Source organism: Phaenicophaeus curvirostris, chromosome 3 (genome assembly GCF_032191515.1).
Source record: "Phaenicophaeus curvirostris isolate KB17595 chromosome 3, BPBGC_Pcur_1.0, whole genome shotgun sequence".
Classification (NCBI taxonomy): domain Eukaryota; kingdom Metazoa; phylum Chordata; class Aves; order Cuculiformes; family Cuculidae; genus Phaenicophaeus; species Phaenicophaeus curvirostris.
Window position 1 is genome coordinate 5,909,843 of NC_091394.1, and position 22,230 is coordinate 5,932,072.

The window sequence follows — 22,230 nt, forward strand, 5'->3', positions numbered from 1 at the left end:
CCCGCAGGGAAAACGCTTTGAAGTGGCGTTGGGCTCTTGAGTAAACAGGATGCTATTTGAAAAAAAACCCAAAAACCAAACAAAAAAAGACCCAAACCATATCTCTGCCAGCTTGTACCTTCACCTGTGTGCCCAGCGTGTGCTCGGTGTTACAGAGGGAGTTATAACAACCAGCATCCAAGGTCCCTAGAGATGAGAGATGAAATACAACCCCATCCGCTGCAGATCACCCACCTTCAACTTGAAAATAAACGTTTAAGAACCCTCAGGGAAAGCTTTTTCATTCACGGGGTGTATGTGGGCGCGTGACTTTTTACATTCGGGAAGAAGTTTTGCCTTTCCCCGGTTCTGAGAGGGCAGAAGCTCTGGTTTCAGCATCTTTAAGGACCAGCCGCTGCGGGGATGCGACTGAGCTGCAAAAACGGGTGCTTCGTGGTTTGGGAGGGAAAAGCGGCCGGGATTTCTTTTTCTTTTATTTGTTTCGGGAAGGAGGAACAGCGTCTCCCACTTTTTTTTTTTTAATTTTTTTTTTTTTTTTTTTTTTTGGTCCTGCGAGCTGCTGCGCGTCACTGATTCATAAAATCCCGCGGAGGAGGTGAAAGCGCTGAGCGCGGGGGATGCTGAGCCCAAGCCTCGCTGCCGGCTACCTGTTGAGGTGGGTTTACGCAGGCGCTTCGTTATTCCTGTCTTTCCAAGGAGTTTATTTAAGCCCGGCCGGCCCTGCCGAGCATCCCTAGGAGCCGAGGCGAAACGCAGAAAGAAGTTTTCCACCGTGGGGACCGGCTCCTGCTCCGCTCCAGCACCACCCGGGGGCAGCTGCGAGCTTAACCAGGGCGGGGAAATCCCAAAAGGGATAATAAATCCTCCCCCCAGCATCTTTTCCCCAAGGGAAGCAGCATCCCTGGAGCGCTCAGCATCCCGGAGCAGCCCGGGGGCGGAGGGAGGGAGGCGGCTGGAGCGCTTCGACCCGCATCCAGCGGGGCAGAGGGCGCCCTCTTCCCCTCCCTCTGTCCCTCCTCTCCCTCTGTCCGTCCGTCCGTCCGTCCGTCCCTCCATCGGGGAGCGAGATGGAGCCCCTCAACCGGTCCGGAGCCGGGTCAGAGCCGCCCCGCGGGATGCTCAACCTCTCCGGGCTCCCAGAGGCGGGGGGGAAGCCCTTCTTCGGCATCGGAGTGGAGAACTTCATCACCCTAGTGGTCTTCGGCTTGATCTTCGCTCTGGGGGTGCTGGGCAACTCGCTGGTGATCACGGTGCTGGCCAGGAGCAAGCCGGGCAAGCGGCGCAGCACCACCAACATCTTCATCCTCAACCTGAGCATCGCCGACCTGGCCTACCTGCTCTTCTGCATCCCCTTCCAGTCCACAGTCTACGTGCTCCCCACCTGGGTGCTGGGCGCCTTCATCTGCAAGTTCATCCACTACTTCTTCACCGTCTCCATGCTGGTGAGCATCTTCACGCTCTCGGCCATGTCCGTGGACCGCTACGTGGCCATCGTGCACTCCCGGCGCTCGTCGTCCGTGCGCGTCTCCCGCAACGCGCTGCTGGGCGTGGGGCTCATCTGGGCGCTGTCCTTCGCCGTGGCCTCGCCCGTGGCTCACCACCAGCGCCTCTTCCACCGCGACGCCAGCAACCAGACCTTCTGCTGGGAGCACTGGCCCAACCCGCGGCACAAGAAGGTCTACGTGGTTTGCATGTTTGTCTTCGGCTACCTGCTCCCGCTGCTGCTCATCTCCTTCTGCTATGCCAAGGTGGGGCAGAAGCGGGTGGTGATGAAGGAGATGGAAAAGGGATGGGGGGTGCACACAATTGGTGTCCTTGATCTGTGAGCAACCTACGCATGTGTGGAGGGACATCGTGGTCTTGGGAAGCACAGGGCAGGGGTGAGTTTGTGGTGCAAAAGGAGAGGAGAGGTTTTATAACCAAGGGAAACACACACACACGTGTTTGTGGCACAGAAAGTTCAGGACGCGGACTACACAGGGCAGGGAGGGGGTTTGTTCAGGCAATTACTGGAGTTCTCTCTGCCAATTTCCTTCTTGCAAAGCACTGGGAAGTCCCAGTGTTCTGCTGCTTTCTCTGTCAACACAATTCTCCTATTTTCTTGCAGTGCTGCATGGGGAGTTTAACTCAAATAAAGTACGATGCAGCAACAGGTTGTTCAGGCTTCAGATGAGGCACTGAAGTTTTTTAAAACTTAGTGCACTTATAAATAATACAAATCCACAGTTTTGATCTGCCTCGTGATGCCTGGTCCCCATGAACCCTGTCTTGCCCCTTGTGAAGTGATTGGGATATTTACCTCTGAATTCAGCAAGGGCAGGTGATGCTAGGGAGCAGCACATAAGGACCTGGAGAGGAAAAAGAAATAAGTAAGTGTGCCTGAGTAGTGATACTTAAGGACTTTTGAACCGTCACATTTTTCTTTGAATGTTGATTGCAGCCTTCAGCGTAGGGTCCACTGCTTGCTTCCAGACAGGATTTGGAGCATTGTCTGCTACCTTCTAAATTAGGCAGAGATTTCCCTGTTCATGTGCCAGCAACCTTCAGTAGCAAGATTTCTCCTTAGGCAGTAATTTACATTCGAGAGGATAGGTCTGCTCTTGCAAATAAGGACTGCTTAAGTGTCAAGAAGGCAGTTCTTCAATTGGCAAATTAAACAGATGTAATTAATGTATTCGGTTTGATCAAATAATTTTATGTTCTGCTCGGTTTTATATGTATGACATCAACTTAATTGTGATGTGCAAATTAAGGATAGAATCGCATCCAGCTCTGCTAAAACTGCATTATGCAGACCTCAGAGGAACATCTTTTTTAAATTATTGTTTGTAATGAAGTAAGTCTGAACAGGCAAGTGGAAAAGAAATGCATGTTTTCATGTATAAACTGAATTTTGTTTTCCATAAGTGAATACACTGGTGAAAAGATTTATGTTGGTGAATATAACTGAGCTGTGAGAGGAAAGAAACTTGCTATAGCCATGAATCATCAGAGTTTTAAGAAAACATTACGTATTTCAGGGAGACTGTTACCAAATGTGTGCAGAGGGAGCTTATTAGCTATTAAGAATTCTTACTTGTGTTTTCCAAAGCCACAGCATCTTCAATTTCAGCATAAAATACCAGCCTTCGAAGTCCGATTATATGACAGAAGATTGAAAGCAAGTCTTTCGAAGTCTTGCATAGTATAGGGGCAAGAAAAAAGGAAATTTGCTTAAACAAAATATAATATATCACAGCGTGTTGTTACAAAGTGCCACTACAAAAGCACATATTTCAATATCAGTATGGATATATAGGGTTTGGGATTTTTTTTTTTTAGAAAAACCAAACAACACAACAACTCACTGTGAAATACATACCTGGAACAAGGTGATAAAATCAAAGCCACCCCAAGTTACAATTAAAACCTTGCACTTAAATTATTGCCAAGGCTAGGGCTTCACCCTTGCTTGGTGATATGCTTTGAGCCTTTCTGCATGATCCTGCTTGCCATGGTGTCATGCTGGAGGACTCAACCTGTAGCAGTGAGCTCTGGGAGGCACATGGTACTCCCATCGGTGTCGATGAAGCTGAAAAATGCCACGACTTGTACAAAGCTGTTTGAGATATTTGTACCCTGCAGCATCATGGCTCATTCCTGCCCTCATCGAGAACCACCAGCAAATCCCCAACTGTGATATTTTGGCATGTGGGGCAGAATGAGGAGAAATTACCGATGGTGGGAGTTGAAAATAAGAGCTAAAATTTTTTATTTGTTAAAGTCATACCTACTCTCACAGGTCTCCAGCAGGGTGATCTTTTACTGATGTCACTGGAGTACCATGAAGTACAAGTATTTTGACCTCTGGATGCACTCGGTGTTAGAGGATTGCTACTGGCTAATAGCTTTGGAAATATTGTAAAAATAAATGCGTTAGTTTCTTATGTACTTCACTGGTTTTCATGAACTGTGGGTCATCTAAATAATACAATCTTCTGATACAGTAGATTAAGACAAAGGACACTCATTTCTCTATTTGAATATATTGCCTTTTCCAGACTCCTTTAAGGCACTTCTCTTTCTCTTATAAGTAATTTGCTATTCAACACTCAGTTTGAAAGTCTCATTTTTTAGGCACTCTAATAGGGAGCAGAGTTTTTTCTCTCACACTCTCTCAGATTATATTAAGGCAGATTGGTATTTTTCTCAGTGGACAACAAGACTGTTACAACCTATGGAAGTGCTGAAATAGTGCGTGGTGTTTGGAAACAGCGTCCTCCCACAAATCAGAACTGGAAATCTTGCATCATGTGCTCTTACAGAGATTTATGAAATTGTGCTCTGTCGTGTGTGTACAGCCACCCATCCCCTCTCTCCCACAAATACCTTTGGGTCAGTTTCAACCAAACTTGATAAAGGAGTGAAAAAAAATCAGAAGGAATGATATTTCCCAAGTTTTGTGAAGACAAGAGTCAATGAAAAAGTCTCCATCTTCTCTTTTCTTCAAGGAGTCAGTTTACACTCGACTGTTAAAAACCAGAAAAGCCATAGGGGGAAGAAGTCTTCTGTAGCTTCTGCTTATGGAGGGACCACATCTTTTTGGGAAAACACAGTCAAGAAACCACAATTCCATAGGAAAGCAGCTTTTGTTGGTTCACAGAACTATTCTTGAAAGAAGCTTACTATTGCAGCCAGAGGAATGGTTAGTTATTAGTTGAGTTTCAGCACTACGTGTTTCTAGACAGCCTGTATTCTTATTTTTTAATGCTTATCATATAACTTAATGTATTTTTTTCTATCTGACCATTTGTATGTGCTTTGTAACTTAGCTACAATGTCTGCTCCCTAGTGTGTTCTTAAAAGTGGTAAAGTGAAAAATGGTTCCCATTGAGGTTCTCACGAGGTGATCTGCAATGTGACAACTGATTTTGGGTTCCTCTGCTTTTGAGTACCCAGTTATGAGGCTTCGTAGCCTCAAGAGCTGGCCTCTTCTTACAAGTGATAGTGGACAGGACGAGAGGGAATGGCCTCAAGCTTCGCCAGGAAAGGTTCAGGCTGAATATTAGGAAAAAAATTTTCATGGAAAGGGTCATTGGGCACTGGCAGAGGCTGCCCAGGGAGGGGGTTGAGTCACCTTCCATGGAGGTGTTTAAGGGATGGGTGGTCGAGGCACTGAGGGACATGGGTTAGTGATTGATGGGAATGGTTGGACTCGATGATCTGACGGGTCTTTTCCAACCTGGTGATTCTATGATTCTGTGATTCACTCCTTGTAAGTCAGGCCTCCATCAACCATACCTTTAGGCTAGACACCAAAAATCAATATCAAACTTTTCATTTTATAGATATATAATGTGGATAACTTTTCTTTTTTGAAAAAAACCTATTTATTGCCTTAAGAATGCTTCCATTATTATGTATCATTCTAAACACTTTGAATGCATGGAAGACTTGCATGATTTATAGACTTGGTTAAAAGTAAGCTGTAAAAAGTAGGAGACTCAACATAAAGTACAAGTTTATATGGTTCTTGCCTTCAGATATTATATCTTAGATTTTGGTGAGCAGTGAGGGAAAACTTCATTAAACTACAATGAAAAGGAAAAATAAAGTGTATTATACATTAGCAACACACTATTAAACCAAAGAGGATAAAGGATCTGTTGTGATAATAGAAGGAACAGCTCTACTTTAAAAAATGGATTGCAGGCATTGGCATTTGAATTTAAATTAGGTTCATATTATAAAATGTGGTTCAGAATGTAATGCTTGCGTTATGGCTCTCTTAAACAAGTAGTTCATTCATAATACGTACTGACCTTGGGCAGGCTTTCCTGCTGCATGATTTTCAACGGCTTATATGAAGATGTAGTCAGTGGAATGATTATATACAACCAGATAGGAAATACACTATGCAGCAAGTGTAGCCTTCAAACTTTTATATTGTTTGGTAGACCTATATGATCAGGCACAGATAGTTCAAGCTATTATTTTCTCTCTCCCTGACTGTAAAAATCCATTTTTTCAACTTGATTTGGTCATAGTCTCTCAGCCTGGGCTGTCAAACCATCTGGAGGTAGTCCCTGAAACAACTGCAAAAATAGTCTGTAGGCAAAATCCAGGGTATCCAAATGCCACAAGTGGTAGTTGTGGTAGTACAGTCCAGCCTAGCCTGGGTCTTCTTGCACTTCAATGATCCTACAAATGTCCTTACACACTCCTCTCCTTCATCTCCATTAAAAAACAAGAAAGTGATTGCTTCTCAGAGAGCCAAATGCACTCTCTGACCAACAGGTACATGAAAGCTGGACTTAGAAACATTTAATGTAGAGTTAATTTCTCCACAGAGCTGATTTTTTAAAAAACATAACATAACATAAAACATTTTTAGCAAGGTGTTTAATTCTGTAAGTCAAAAATGCACTTGTAAATTTAGTAGTTGATACTTTCAAAGACCTTCCTTCAAGAAATAACCTGAGACAAAATGAGAGATGCATGTAGAATTATTATTCTTTCAGGTGGCTGCTAGGGGAACAATTGATTATTCGTTGGCCCACAGAAGAGCTAATTTGAACAGGGCAGCGAGGAGACGTGTCTTTGATTTGCCTTGTAGTGTTTGTGCATAAACGTGGCTTTAAATAAACCTGCACCGTTTTCTTCATAGGTCTCTGAGTGCTGTCCCACTGCTGTTGGTAGGTAATTAAATCCTGCCCGTTGTTTTTTGCTGCTGGTTTGCATACCATCTGGTACACTACCATGTAGAACCAGCATGGTTTCACTGCAGAGACTTATTTTATTAAACATTTATTAAATGATAGGGAATGGCCTCAAGCTCCACCAGGGGAGGTTCAGGCCAAACATTAGGAAAAAATTTTTCACTGAAAGGGTCATTGGGCACTGGCAGAGGCTGCCCAGGGAGGTGGTTGATTCACCTTCCCTGGAGGTGTTTAAGGGATGGGTGGACGAGGTGCTGAGGGACATGGTTTAGTGTTTGATAGGAATGGTTGGACTCAATGATCTGATGAGTCTTTTCCAACTTAGCGATTCTATGATTCTATGATTCTATGTCTATAATCTGGAAGAGGAGAGGTTGAGAATGATCCTTTGGAAGGTTGTCATCTAAATCTTGGACACTGCCCTCTGATATCCAATTTAATAGCTTTGTCTACTGCGTCTCATTGGACTGGAGAGAGATGCAATGCAAAAATTTGTTCTGAAAGTTTCAGAAGAAAACAAAAAAATGTTTGTAGCTTTAAAAGAAGTTTTTGCAGTTCTGATTTCTGGGAAGTGTTTCTCTGACTTCAGTTTTGGGCTGTGAGGGGAATATCCCAATGCAGTATTGTCTCTGGATGATGGGATTTGCAAAGTTTCAGTGGAAAGAGCCCATCATTGTAAGTTACATGAAGGGCATACGACAAGTGAAGCTGCAGTGATGGGATGTGAACTTCACTGTAATTCTCCTATGCTCTTTTTCATTTTTACATTTTTCACCCATGTACTAAGCAATTCAGCTGTCCTGCACACAGGGTCAGCTGATGAATAAAAAGTGTGTGAACCAGAGGATTATCTGTCTGGTCTTCTGATGGACCTCAGGAGCTCTTCTGTCCTTTCCTCTTGTCTGCTTCATCCTGGAGAAGGAAGAAGGGCTGAAGCTCAAACCAGACTTTGTTAGAGAAAACTCATTTATATTTCTCCTGCCTTTCTTGAGCTCAGGTTAGTCTTGGTAGTGACCTGACTTGTGTTTCAGAAGACCGGGAACGTGCAGGGCTGAGTTTTTCCACACAAAAATGTGTTTGTGTACAGGTAGCACAAATAAATTGTGCTTCCAATGCTAAGCAGTTACGAATTTTTTTTAATTGTTTTTTTGTGGTTCATGGGTAGCTTAGACTAGATACCTAAAAAGTGGAATCCACTGATAAGCTATAAGTTATTCACAAATACCATCTTATTACTTTTAATTCGTTATTTATGTTTCTAAGACTCAAATGGCAGAGTGGGATTGAATCTGTAGGTCATCTTGTCTGATGTCTGTCCTGGTAGTGGTTAGGCATACATCTCAAAGAAAACAGTGAAAATGTCCCTAGGTGGTAGAAGAGAATTTTAATATATACCTACTTCCCCACCTCAAGAACTCTCCTTATAAACCCTAATATTTAATGTTATATTCCTTTAAAAAATCCTTTTAATGCTAGATGATCGTACGTATTATTAAATTGTTGTCAATTCATCTTAGTACTATGTAAAGTCCAACTTAACATCATCATCATCATCTAACTGAGCTCTACACCATGACATTCTCTAAAAAATTCTTCTTACCATATTTTAATTAGAACTTCTAGCATCCCCTATTTTTTTTATTCTGTATGGTTTACTACTCGTTATACATGTTCAGCTAAAGAGCATATTCCCTGCCCTTTCTGCCTAAAATCATGTCATATGAATATATTAAATTCAGGTATAAATGACAGCAAACAAAGTAGGGCATGTGCCTCTATGCATCCATTATCCAAAATCTCATATGTAAATGATTATGTTAAAATTTGGATCCCGATCTTGGATGATAAGCCTTTTTGAGAGATATTTTAAAGAATTACTTGTGAAAATTACATGGCAGGTATCATCAAATTGTTTAGAAAAGTCATGCCTAGAAAAGTCATATCCTACAAGGTATCCTTGTAGGATACCTTTTAGTATAAATTATATTTGAAAGACTAGGCTTCTTTTTAAGATGAAATAGTGCCAACATCCTGATTAAAATAACTAAATATCTGCCTGAAGAAAGTAAATTGTGCAGGTGATTCAGAATGGTTCTGACTGAAAACATACACTTTTTAAGTTACATGCAGTAAAGGTCATTCTAAGTTAGCAGATAATGACATTTTTATGGCAGAGAAATGATCACTAATTCTAGGTGCATGACGGGATTCCATTTTTTGCCCTGTTCATTTGTAATATGTATTTGTTATGTAATTCCTCTGAATTCATATTTGTTGAATCATACACATGCAGATATGTAATTCCTTTGAATTTTATACTGTGCACTTTTGAAATATGTAAATTGAATCAGCAACGTTTGTAAGCAACTCATGCAGTGTTGGACAGCATATCTAAAATATATGAGTTTGAATTTTAGAAAATGATGAAATACAAGATGCAAATTAATCTTTTCAGGTTCTTAATCATCTGCATAAAAAGTTGAGAAACATGTCAAAGAAGTCAGAAGCGTCCAAGAAAAAGGTAGATTGCTTTTATTACCAATATCTATTTGTTTATATTTTCAGTTTTATGATTAAGCTACTTTGGCACTATATTGCTCATTGCCAGAGATGTAATGGGGGAAGTAACTGAAATGAAGTACCTAATGATGTATTCAGCCTTTCTCTGAAGTTATCCGGTCTGGAATCTTTGCTGATGCGAGTTTTCCATTACAGCCCATCAAGCCATTACCCCAAATCCCCAGATTTTGAAGTTCAGAACATCTGAAATATAGATACGGAGAGCCAATCTATCTCTAATATTAAATGGTTTTTTTGCCTCACAGGCATTTTTTCCTGAACTTGTAAATATTTTTTTAAAATTATTGATATTTTTAGCTAGCTGGATTTTTTAATGTTTTATGAAGAATTCCAAGGTTATTTGATGAGACTTTAAAATTAGTTTTATTGTGCTTCCTCACAGGAGTCTAATAAGAGACTTTTATTGATTCTGCAGTTCTTCTATGAAATGTTTTTTTTCCCTTATGGTCAAGATTTAAGTTCTGGACTAATTACAAGTAGAATCATGAAAGGTCTTTAAAGCAGAATATAGCTTTGTGATTTAGAACAATATTTGAAAGATGTGTTTATATATTGAATTTGTCAGCTAATATAACACAGTTCTGATTTTTGAGCAGATTTGACCGCAGTAATCATTTGACTAAATTCTCAGTTTATAAGTGTGGAGTCAGAAAAAACCCTTAGGCTATGGCTCTTCGTTTGATCTGATCACTATTACTATATGGGTATGCAGACTGTCTGCAATGTAAATGAGGTATACATGGGCTCAACAGGGGATAAGTAATCTATTATTTATGCATTTTCTTGTTTTTGAAAAATATCCTAGTCAACAGATTTTAATTCCTAGAATTAAAAATATTACCCCCCAATTCCGTAAAATAATTGACATATACAATTTTGCATTTAATGTCATCAAGGCCAAATGTATTTTTCCAAGGCGTTCTGTACATTGCCATCTCTACTTTCATCTACATTATTCTCAAACAGGAAATATCTGTGCATTTCCTCTAAACACTGACTCTTAAAAACTGCAAGTAAAAATGAGATCTGACTAGGAACTAGCTTTCATAGCTTCAGGGAAAAGCATTACAGATATACACAAGACAGCTTGGACTTATCAGGGTTCAGTGACCAAATAGGAAAAAAAAAACCCCCAGCCCCAAAGTTTTTTTGCCTTCAAAAATAACTTTCTGATCCTAAGGCCTAATTCATGTTTTTCAAAGCAACTCTATTTTCCCTAGTGTGCTGTCTCTTTCTGGTTACTGTATCTTCCTTCTTTTCCTTCTACTGTTCAGTTAAGAATGCAATTCAGGGTTAATAATACATTTCTAGCTTTATTCAAAACTTAAAATCTTAAAATTAATTTGCTGTATGTGTGGAAAGAGTTTAATGAAAAATATGAATGTGCCTAAATGCTACTTTTTGTGCTTTTGGTGACAAAGCATCAATATTATCATTATGTATTTCAGGTGGGTTTTATTTGATAATTAGACACCCTAAGAAATCTTCCTTTAGGTAAACAAGAGACACCTTTTAGTGTAATCATGACTGCAAGGCATAGCGATGGTCTTGGAAAGATAAGCACTGAAGTTAGGCTTAGGAGGAATAATGGGATAAAACAGATATTGTGAGGTTTTGTAAGATAAAATTTGTTATTCTGCAGATACGAAATGCCTTAAGTAAAATAGTTACAAGAGACACATGGTCACCCTCTGCTTTCGGGTGCATCTATACAGTGTATTGTAAGTCAGTGATTTTCCTGCTGTAAGGATTCTTTAAAATTTTAAACAAACTGGAGTAAAATGCCTCATTAGACCTAATTGTGCATATGGTATCCAGACAATCTGTTTTCAGTTGGAATATTAACACATTGAGGGGTTCAGAGAATGAACTGCTCTGAAAACAGGTGAATCCTTGAGACTAAACAAATTCTATATACTTAGGATACAATGTCCATTGGTTTCTGATCTGAGACTTTGCTAACCTACAGCAGTAGCTGTCGTAAGTTATTTTGGCCTATTGCCACAGAAATCAATCTTCTTTTTATTTAGAAAATTCCTTAAGTTAGGTCATGTTGTGATGAGGTAGGTCAGTCTGAATTATTACCAAGCATTATTAAATTCAAGAAGTATAGACCAGGTTCAATAAGATAGTGAAAAGTCTAGATATACCCTGCAGCCACTGGGTTAGTTTTGCCTGTGAAGCAGAGCCTAAGTCATCTGAAAAATTATGTTTTAAATTGTTAATATAGTAAGTATAATGGTCCATAACATAATATGCTTTGGAATGAGTATTCGGCTATTGCGAGACTGATTTAGTTGAACGAGATGCTTGTTAGAGGAGTAGATATTAATCAGTTGAGCAACAGCAAAGCACTAAATGCTGTTTCTGAAGTAAATGAAAGCTAAAGAAAGCATTGCCAAACTCCCCTGTGCCCTGGCAGAACACCTTCAGCACCCGCATGGTCTGTACTGACTGATACTGTAGCTGTCTGGATGCATCTAATGGACTTGATGGCCCTTCCTCTCATAAATAATGAAAGTAGAGTCAGGAGGCAGCACTGAGGATATTTTGTGTTCCATTTTTTCAATTCAGTGTTTGGTGGCGAGCTTTGATTTCCAAATTAGTTTTGGCAAGGTGCAAACAACAGAAATTTCAAACTCCTTACTTTCTTCTTTTTTTTTCCCTAGTTGTAACCCTGAAAGTTGTTGTATGACTCCCCCTGTGGAAATTTTATGTTTAAAGGAGAGACTTTCAAAAAAGCCCCTTGTTCCGTTTATACACTTGAGCAAAGTGTTGACCTGACTGCTCTAAGCTCCTTCACTATCTCCCTTTGTGTATAACAAATCTGTCTTGAAGTAATGGTCAAAGATTCTTGTGCATCATAATGAAATATAGATCTGGATGAGATTTCCCAAAGACCCATGTTATCATTATTTTAAAACAAGCTTTTGTCCACCTCAGAAAAAGCTAGACTTTTCTGCAGGGAATCGGAACATAATTCTTTACCTTCAAGGAGAGGTGTACATTTGCCTTTTACTTGTTCAAGGCTGAGGTTTTCCTTGCAGTAGTTCCTATGGGAAATAAAGTCCATATAGGAAACGGACTGAAATCAATAAAAGATATTCCAGAGTGTGGAATAGTTTCTCAGTATGCCTTCCCCACTCCCCTTCCCCCAGTAGTGATTTTGAAGCAGATTTAGAGCTGATTCTTCAAGCGCTCATCAGACATGTGTGTTTTCCTTTCCCTGTCTCAGACGGCGCAGACTGTGTTGGTGGTGGTGGTGGTTTTTGGCATCTCTTGGCTGCCACACCACGTGATTCATCTCTGGGCTGAATTTGGAGTTTTCCCCCTGACTCAAGCCTCCTTTCTCTTCCGAGTAACCGCACACTGCCTGGCTTACAGCAATTCTTCTGTGAACCCAATTATATACGCGTTTCTCTCTGAAAATTTTAGGAAGGCCTACAAACAAGTCTTCAAATGTGAGATAGGTAACGAATCACCTCTGAACGATGCTAAGGAAAACAAAAGTCGGATAGATACACCACCATCTACCAACTGTACACACGTGTGAACTTTGAAAAGACCTGTAGGCTTGTGCGAACTGAACACCTAGAAGACAAAGCACAATGAGCTGGGGTTTTCTTGATAAAGCTAATTGGTATTCAATGTACTGATGTTGCATTTGTAGCAAAAGTTTGTGAAACTGGTAGGAAAGAAAACTGGGCGGATCCTTTGCATCTTAGAAAGACGCATCTTCACTTGAAGCTCTTGGACCTTTAAAAGATACTTGAGAAAAAACTGTTAGAGATTGTATGTCTGTATTCTTACTCTGTAAGCATACAATGTGTAAATATTCAAATAAACAAGAAGGAAATGTTGATATGGACGAGTAACTTTTTGACATCTTACTCCATCAAACTGAAGAGATGGTTATTTTTTCTGTCTTGCAGATAATAAACACTGTAGTACTATGATTTCAGAGAGGAAATGTTCTGTTCTCTCTTCAGATTGTTTTGACAATGCCTTTTTGACTGTTTAAAGTAAAGATGGGCTCGGATTCAGAACTGAACAACTTGAGGCAGTTGCTTTAGAGGGGAAATGCTAATTTTATCTGTTTAGCTGTCTTTTTAATGTAACATACTGAGTAATGATGGACTTCTTTACATTTCATACGCCTGCCTCACTGTATACACAGAACTTTTGTGTACACTGTATAAGGTTTTGTTTATGGCCTATATGTAGCTGTACCAAAATGACAATTTGTATCTACCAGAGGGAAGCTTTTCTTCACGTTTTGCATGTATGTGAATGTTTTGTTAATTTTATAGATTTTGAGATGGATATGCAGTTTTAAATGTGCAATATGTACATATGTTTTGTGTTCCCTAAAGCAACTCTGGGAAATGTGTGAGCATTTAAAAATAGCATTCCCTTAGAAGTTGCAGGAGGGTCTTGATATTGTGTAGATCTAATTTGGAAAATATTTAGAAGGATGCATTTAAATCGATACAAAGTGTATCAGGTAAATGGTCCAATTCTGCAAGTTCTTTAATAAGATGAGTGGTTTCAATGAATTTATAAAAGTACTTAATATATCCTTAAGTGGTAAACCACTAATGAAAAAACGGCAGGACGCTCAATCCTTTGAGAACATTATTGTTAGCTGGAGTAAGACAAGCTTTTACCTTTTTTATTAATGTGCCATAGACTCGTAGAATAAATTAAGATGAAGGAACCTCCAGACATCCTCTCAAAGCAGGGCTGCCCTCAGAGTTGTATCGCTTCCTTGTCTAAGCAAGTATTGTAAATTTTTGAGGATAGTGATTTAACAATTTCTGAGGGTCAACCTGTGCCAGCGGCTGATCACCCTCACTAAAATATTTTTATTACCCCCACTTGAGATTTCCTTGATGTAGCTGTATACTTAAGTTTTCTCTCTAACTAATATGTAATTTAAGATGGCAATTAAATTTTCCTCCACCATCTTTTCTGTGTCACGTTCAGTCTCTCCTCACCTGTTGTGCTTCAGCTCCCTGGCTGGATTAGCAGCCTTCCACTGCCCTTCCTCCGGTGTATCCATCCCTCTCATGAATTGGGATGTTCAAAACTGAAGAGTCTGTTCCAGATGTGACTCTCATGAGCACTGAGTAGATTAAATGCTTCCCTTGACCCGTTGGCTGATTCTTGCTAATACAGACCAGTATTACAATAATTTATTGCTGCAAGGATTCAGTGCTGACTCATATGTAATTTCTGCTTCACAAGCACTCGTGTCCTTTTCTGCAGAATTGCACTGAGTCCCAGTCCGAGTTTCAGGACTTTGCTTTTGGTTTCCTTGATAACTGTTACTTCATTCTTCCAGCTTATCAAGGGCCCTCTGAAAGGTAACCCTGCTCTTCAGCACATCCGCCACTCCCCTGGATTTGGTATCGTGAGCTGGGAGATTCCTGCACCTTTGTCTGGATCTAAGATGGTAAATAGTGTTGACCAGATACTCTGTCAGATTCCTTTTCTCCAGAATCTTGCTTTAAAAAAAAAAAGTCTGAGAGTGGTGGAACCACATTGACGATGGAGGTTTCACGTGAAAACAGCTATGTTTATGCGTCAGTATTGTCAACTTGAAATCAGTAAAATAATACTGAAGACGTGCTATTGCATGCTGTTCATGTCCATTCTTTCATATGAAGAGGCAGTTTCATGATATTGCTAGGAACAGAAAATTGAATGTATCTTAAAACCTCAGCTGGAGGAGAAGGGCTTATCTGAGCAGGAAACCATTTTCTAGGCTAGAATTGATGTTAGGAAACACAACCTAGAATAATGTTGAAGTTCCTTTGAGTTTTCAGATCCTCATCACCCAATACGCACTCAAATTATTAATCTGCTCTCAGGCTTCAACTGAATTTATAACCTATTATGAAATTCTACAGCTTCGAAAATTATACTTCTTTTCCATTTAAAAATTTTCTTGTGATTTTATTACTTTGAATAAAAAGTTACAGTATAGATATGTAATTATATAAAGATAAAATGCTGTGTTTGGTTTTTTCATCTGGAAAAGTATTTTTTTCCTAATTGTACATAACTTTAAACCCAGGTGCTTCATAGTAATGGAGCTACATCTGTTTCAGATTTTAAGGATGAGGGGGTGGGAGTGGAATGCTGTAATAAGTGATTAGAAAGGTCCTGCCTGGATCCTGGTGAATATCAATAAAACTTCCACCTCACTTTTCAGAAAAACCTTGAGAAGCACCTGACATGCCAAGACTAATTTTCCTGCCTAAACCACACTTTTGTTGATCAGTGCGTGTTGCGTGATTTTGACTGAGCTCTGATATGGAGGTTGTGAATGTGAGAAGAACGTTAGCATATGCTAACCCCTGAACAGATGGACAGTCAGGAAAGAAGTTGTCATGACACAGAAATGGATAATTTGGTCAGAAGTTCAGGGAATGGGCACCGATGATCCCTTACAACTGCACGTCTGCTTTCAAGTTCTGAATTTGGCAGGGATTGTTGTTTGTGGTAAAGGGCAAAACAAAAATTGCACATATTTTTAACCAGAAAGGTTGATTTCAGAGTACGCTGAGGTCCACTCATAGAAAGACAAAATCACACTGAATTCTACCTTGTTGTGTGCATATGAAAATATTCCCAACAAAACAGGTAATGGGAATGGTTACTCAAACTCTTCTTGAACTAAACCAATGCATGTGTGCGTAATTAAGCAACTACTTAAATTTCTCTTAAATTATATTTCTCATGAATTGAGAGAATTGGAACACCCCAACAGAAAATGCTACTCATATTTTTTTTTACAAATCCCCTAAAATTTTGTCATAGGCATACTGCCAAAATGTTACCTCTTTGTGCTGCTTCAGTGATGCCTTCTGAAGTTCACAACATACAATGTGCTCTCAACATTGATGTCAACATCGATGACAGAAGTAGTTTATCCCATCATTTCAAGTAGTAGGAGTTGTTCAGTCCATCTGAAAACTGTGTTTTGGTGAAAAAACACAGAAATCTTTCCTTGTCGTACTTCTCTCTGCAGAGTGGATGAAAGACCTGTAGAGGTGTAACATCTCTGCAGCACCTCATGCTAATGTGAGAGAACCTCCTTTCTTGCAAGCTCTGAAAAGCAGCTCAGTTCTGTCCATCTTTTTGAGGTTGTATTAGGACATCGCAGCAGGTTTACAGCTAATTTTGCATTTTTTATTTTGGATTTTCTGCGTTTTAGCTTTTGCCTTAAAAAGATGCAGAAATCTCATTAAAACACTGCACCAGTGAAAGTTTGAAATTGTAAAAACTCATGTTTAAAGAGATCAAGAAATTATTCAATCAAGGTTTTTTATGCAATCTTATCCTGCCTGGGTAGGTCTTTGAGGTGTGGCACAAAACACTACAGCACTCCTCGTCAACTAATAAATGCTAAAACACATTTTGCATCATCCAAGATACATGTGGATCCAGATGCACATATATAAATCAGATTTAGGATCCACATCCAAAATGGAAAAAAAAATTAAATGGCACTTAAACGATATACTGCTCATCACTTGTGAACACACTGAAAAATGATCGGACTTGCTCGCCTATGTGTTCAGCTCTGCTAACTTCACAGGTGATTATATCACCTATTTAACCAATTTTGAAGGTGGTACTCATTTGAGTTGAAAGTGAAGCTACTGCTTAATGGCCACTACTGAGTCATTAAATTACCCATAGTTTTCAGTCAGCAGGATATACTAGACATTTATGTAATACTGTAAACATTCAGAATTGCCTAAAATTTACATCTTGTATAAAAAATGTAGAATTTCCTAATATTTTTCTTATGCCTAAGGTAGGTAAAAAACTCATATGCTATAGTAGATTACAAAGATATGACCAAACTGGCTGAAATTATATGTAAAACAAATATTACGACAAGGAGCAAACTCTAATTTTGTTGTTGTGTATTCCCATCTGCAAATTTAATATTCTTTCAATATTTTGTATGATGAAATTAATTGGATCTTTGATTGTTTAAAAACTATTCTGAAGTCTTTTTTTCTAAATTTAATCATGCAAAACAACCCTGTTTTCAAAGCCTTTTAAGTTTTTGAAAGATAAGACATTTTAATGACATGTTTTACGTAACAGTCCTTTGAGCTTTGTAATCACTTATACTTTGTATGCATGAACCTTTTTCTTAAAAACTTAACTTTATTATTATTTTCATAATCTAATATGTCTTTATTTTTAAAAAATAATCTCACTGTCCCAAAAAGATAAACATTAAACTTTGTACATTTCATGTTGTGAAATACATTTTGCTTTAAATCCCACATTATAGGGAAAGGGAGGCATCTTTTTATAAAATAATGTTGTGAGTGCATTGTTTTAGATATTGTCTTAATGGATGCTTTACAATATGATGTGTCACGTTGAACTTAATGATATCTGTGGTATTTTGGGAAAGGATAAAAGAAGAGAAAAGAACAGCTTCTAGCTCACAGAGCTTGTGTTACTGTTAGATATACAGTACAGGTACAGATGTTAAAGACCAGAAAATTAAAATTCAGTGTTTGTTTCAATGTATAATAAATGCAAAGTAACATGCAGTTGTTTTGAGTTGGACTATACTTTGCGTGAATTTTCAAGTGATTTTTTTTCAATAGGTCTCTATCATCTCTGTTTATGATGTAAAATACAAACCAGCTTTCTTAAAAATATTTACATAATACTTAAAATCAAGCAGTGCCCTTGGGAAAACATCCAGAAAATGTAGCATACACAAAGCCTTGTTCTTGGCTAGGTGTCATTATGGTTGAAAATACCATTTTGAAAATTTAACTGACATAAAAAACACTCTTATTTGCAAGTGCCTAAGTGCAGGAGGCATGGTCCTCCTTTCATTTTGGCTGGTAAAAGTCAATTAAAATTTATAGAATTCATTGATCGTTCTTATTCAAGTGCAATTTAAATTTCTGTAATTTGTGTGTTGCTTAAGAGACACACAAACAGCCAGATCCATGTATTTGAATATGAAAAGAAACAAAACTCTCCATTAATGTGAAATCCAAATCTCTTTTATTATATGAAAGCCTGTATGTGGCTCCACTTTTGGAAGGAGGCAGTCAAATTGGTGCACATAGGTGCATATTTTTGTATTAACATTGAGCAGTGGCTCTTTCAATACAGTAAAAATAGCTAGACAAGTGTGAAATCAGAACATGATCAGTCCTACACCTAATGAAATGTACTTTTAAAATCAAAAGTAAGCGCTACGGCATGGATTTAAAATTATGTGCACTTTAATCTCTTGATTTTACTGTGCAGTTCTTCAGCAACCATTTGTGTATAAAAATGTACTTGATATTTCTAAATATATTGATGCATTTTTACCAAATAGATTTATTGGCTGCGGACCAAGCTCTCATTTTACACAACTATTTCCTTAAGTGCAGCATTCTGCCCTTGGAAAATTTTGTACCATTTCCGTTGAATAGTTATTCCATTCCCTGATAGATATCTAACTGTATTTAATATTTGCTGAGAAAAATAAAATCTCTCTTTTAGTAATAAATTATCTGAGCCACATAGATGTTTCCAGCACTGCCTGTACTTAGTTAAGTTCAGTACAAGGTTTCTGAAAGAAAATATAAAATTCTTGCTGGTGGCTCATAGATGTGACATTTATAGATGAGATGATGACATGACAGTATTGCTTTATATCAAATTTCACAATTTAACACAAACAAACTGGTATTTTTTATATAGTAAAATGAAAAGTCATTCATTTAGGAATGAAGAACACGAGGGAAACTTTAAGAACTGATTATTACACTGGAAAACGATGATTCTGAAGTTGTCAGTTTGATTAAAAGTAATCTCCAACTCTGTCTAACTGAAAGGGCTTGCATAGCCTTCGGAATTGTGAATTCAGGATGTGGTGGTACCCGGGTTTGTGCCACTGGAAACACTGCTACAAAACACCCAAGTTGAAAAACATCACCAATTCAGCTTAGGGAGATGTGTTAAGAGGTGGTTTAATTACAACATAGCTTTGTAGCCATATAGACAGAGAAATACCTGATGTTATGTTGCTCTTAAACAAGTAGACAAGTTATCAAGGTCCAGTACACTGAAATTAAGCTTTAACAGTTAAATCTGTAAATGAAGTGGAAGTCTTTTCATTAAGCCATGGGTATAAATAACCCTAGAATGCTTAATGAACAAATGCAGTATATTCATTTTGCTTCAAATCGCCTTTCAGTATTTCTTACAGCATTTTATGTATTTAAATCTCAAAATATGGACTAGGTGGTAGCACTGCTGTGAGAAAAAAAAATGCAGCTTATATTACTGAGTGTTTAGACCTGATGATCACAATGGTCCCTTCTGGCCTTAGTCTATCAGCATTCTCACTCTTTTTTTAATTAATAATATGACAACTATGCAGATATGAAGAAAAAAATTACAAAACTGAGCTAGTAAGTAAGTCTGTAAGTGATCATCTGAAGATGTATCTGAAATAACTCCACAAGTGGGCTACACCCTGAAACGGTCCTACAATGCGATTGAAATGGATTGGAATGCGATTGAAATATGGATTACCATAAAATGATGCTGTGAGCTCTTCTCATTTAACTTAATTATTGGTTTTGGCATTATTACTCTAAGTGTAATCTTTCTGCATTACTTTTGCGCAGCAATCTATCATTTTCATGAGAATTACAAGCTGATGGTTGCCTGCACATTTGAAAGACCTGGTGGTGATTGCATTTCACTCCATAAGTCAATGGTGAAGCTTTTTACCAATCTGCTGTGAAGCTGTATTGGAAATCTTTACGAGCTAGAGGCTCTCACAATAATGTTTTCATTTCAGCTCAGCTTAAATGAAGGCTTGTAAAAAGTAACGCTATACTAAACACACGTGATGTGACATGGAGCTTCTGATAAAGCGGTCAACATTTTGGGGAGATTTATACAGGCTGAGTAGTAGATGAAGCTGACTAATTCTGAGTGTCCTGGGTGAGTTTTCAGAAAAAAACAACTTCAAAATCTCTCCTGTCCTGAATTCTGCTGACTTGCAAGAGTAGTATTAAAATTGTCAGTTTGAGTAAAAATAACTTTCAAATCTGTGTGACTGAGAGGACTTACACAGCCCCTAGAGTTGTGAATTCAGGATGTGGTGGCAGCACGTGGGTCATTATTTTTTACATGTATTTATCTCTTGCAGAATCATATTTATATTACATTATCTCTTGTTGCTCTCTAGCGTGGTGCTGAGACGGGGTTTCATCTGTTCTTGCATCCATACGGATGAAGATTTAAATATTCTTTTTAACTCTTATGTTAATATTAAGGAAAAAAAGGCTTATTTTACCACCACCACTGCAGACACCTGACTGCAAGGCACTGTTTATTTATAAATATTTAGTAAACATATAGGGAATAACCCAGTAACACTTAAAATTTTTGAGGGGGTGGCAAGGAAAACAAGATGCAGCAAGTAGGTTTAAATATGGACTTAATATTCACCTGCACTATTACAGTTGATGTTCTTGTGTGAAACATGTTTGGAAAGAGTACTTATACTATGATCCCATGCTGGAAAAATTCTTTTGCTTATAGTAATGCAGAATCATATCATGGGTATGGATGGAAAATATTGTCCAGGTAAAGGACTTAAGACTATTTTACTATGGATGAAGTAACGCAAGGATGTTTTGTAGTCACAGACCTTTTAATAAGATATTTTTGATGTTTTGCTAATTTTACAGCATCTAGAACTTTATTATATAGCCAAATGAAATAGAATCTTGTATTTAAATTATTTATTCTATAGTTTCCATTAATATATAACTGCAAGAGTTTGTTCCCTCTTTTTATAAGACAGCAATGTTATCCATGGTTTAGCTGAGTACAAATGGAAATAAATGGACTTTCCTACTTCTAATCTGATTCTTGCAGTATTTGCCACTCTTAAATATACTCCTATATATTTTTCCCACCTGTCATTTTGAAATACTGATTTTTGTGTGATTTTAAGTGAAATCACCTCCATCAGTGTAAAAGAACATGGTAATAAAATGGCTGCTAAAGTGATTATAGTAGCAACTACGCTGTACAGGTTATTTTGTTTTAAAATGTTTACTTAATACTTGTAATTGTAAACATTTTCTTCTTGTGTATAAATTATATTTGTTATATTTAATTCTGCCTGGCTAAAAGGATGAAAAAAGAATGTATTATTTGCTTGGTGATTCAGATTTCTAAAAAAAATTTGTATTAATCAAATTAAAGCTCATAGCACTGAATGACCATTCATTTCCTGCTTTTCTAATCTGTTAAGAAAAAACCCTCTGTAACTGAAAAACAAACTGCTTTTAAATTACTTTTATCCTTCCAAAAACCAGTGCACGTGACAGAAAGAAGAGGGAGAATATTTTTAAGACTCTTTTTCTGAAGCCAAGAACTGTGTTACGCATCATTCTAAGAGGCAAGAGGGTAAATTAGAAAAGAGCAAATAAAAATGAAACGGATCTATTATTGCTGCATATATATGTTGAGGACTAAGTCAAGTGCATGTTTTGTTTTCATTAGAAGAAACAATGACAACTGTTCCTGTCAACCAAATTCTACTCTATTATCTTTCTAGTTGTATTGTAATTTCTACTGTACTCCACCTGAGCAAAATCAAAGTTATTGCTTAATGAATTGTATGGACTTTACTGAAGGAAAGCAAAAGATTAAATCATTAATACTTAACAGTAAAAGATATTGAAAGAATTAAGTGTGATAGTGGGGATGCCAATTATCTCTGGGCAGTTAAAAAGTTATCCAGCATGCATTTTTTTGGGGTGGATCACGATATGATTTATCAGGTCTATAAATTTTCCCACTAGCCGTAGTTCTTCTATGATCTGTCACTTATTTAGCTTTTTTAAAAATCTGATCTAGCTTCTCAAGAAATTTGTGA

General features: G+C 38.1%; 1 protein-coding gene across 1 annotated transcript; it reads left to right on the forward strand.

Moving 5' to 3' along the window:
* Window positions 1-1,109: 1,109 nt before the first annotated feature.
* Window positions 1,110-14,110, forward strand: GALR1 (galanin receptor 1). Its single transcript, XM_069853034.1, has 3 exons — window positions 1,110-1,748; window positions 9,154-9,219; window positions 12,514-14,110. Exons 1-3 carry the CDS (start codon window positions 1,116-1,118, stop codon window positions 12,829-12,831), a joined length of 1,017 nt encoding a protein of 338 aa, XP_069709135.1. The 5' UTR covers window positions 1,110-1,115; the 3' UTR covers window positions 12,832-14,110.
* The last annotated feature ends 8,120 nt before the right edge of the window (window positions 14,111-22,230 follow it).

Excerpts from the sequence above, each read along its gene's own strand:
- GALR1 (XM_069853034.1), top strand. The coding sequence starts at position 1,116 with ATGCTCAACCTCTCCGGGCTCCCAGAGGCGGGGGGGAAGCCCTTCTTC. Across the intron at positions 1,749-9,153 it reads TCTCCTTCTGCTATGCCAAG|GTTCTTAATCATCTGCATAA; the intron begins GTGGGGCAGAAG and ends TAATCTTTTCAG. Across the intron at positions 9,220-12,513 it reads CAGAAGCGTCCAAGAAAAAG|ACGGCGCAGACTGTGTTGGT; the intron begins GTAGATTGCTTT and ends TCCCTGTCTCAG.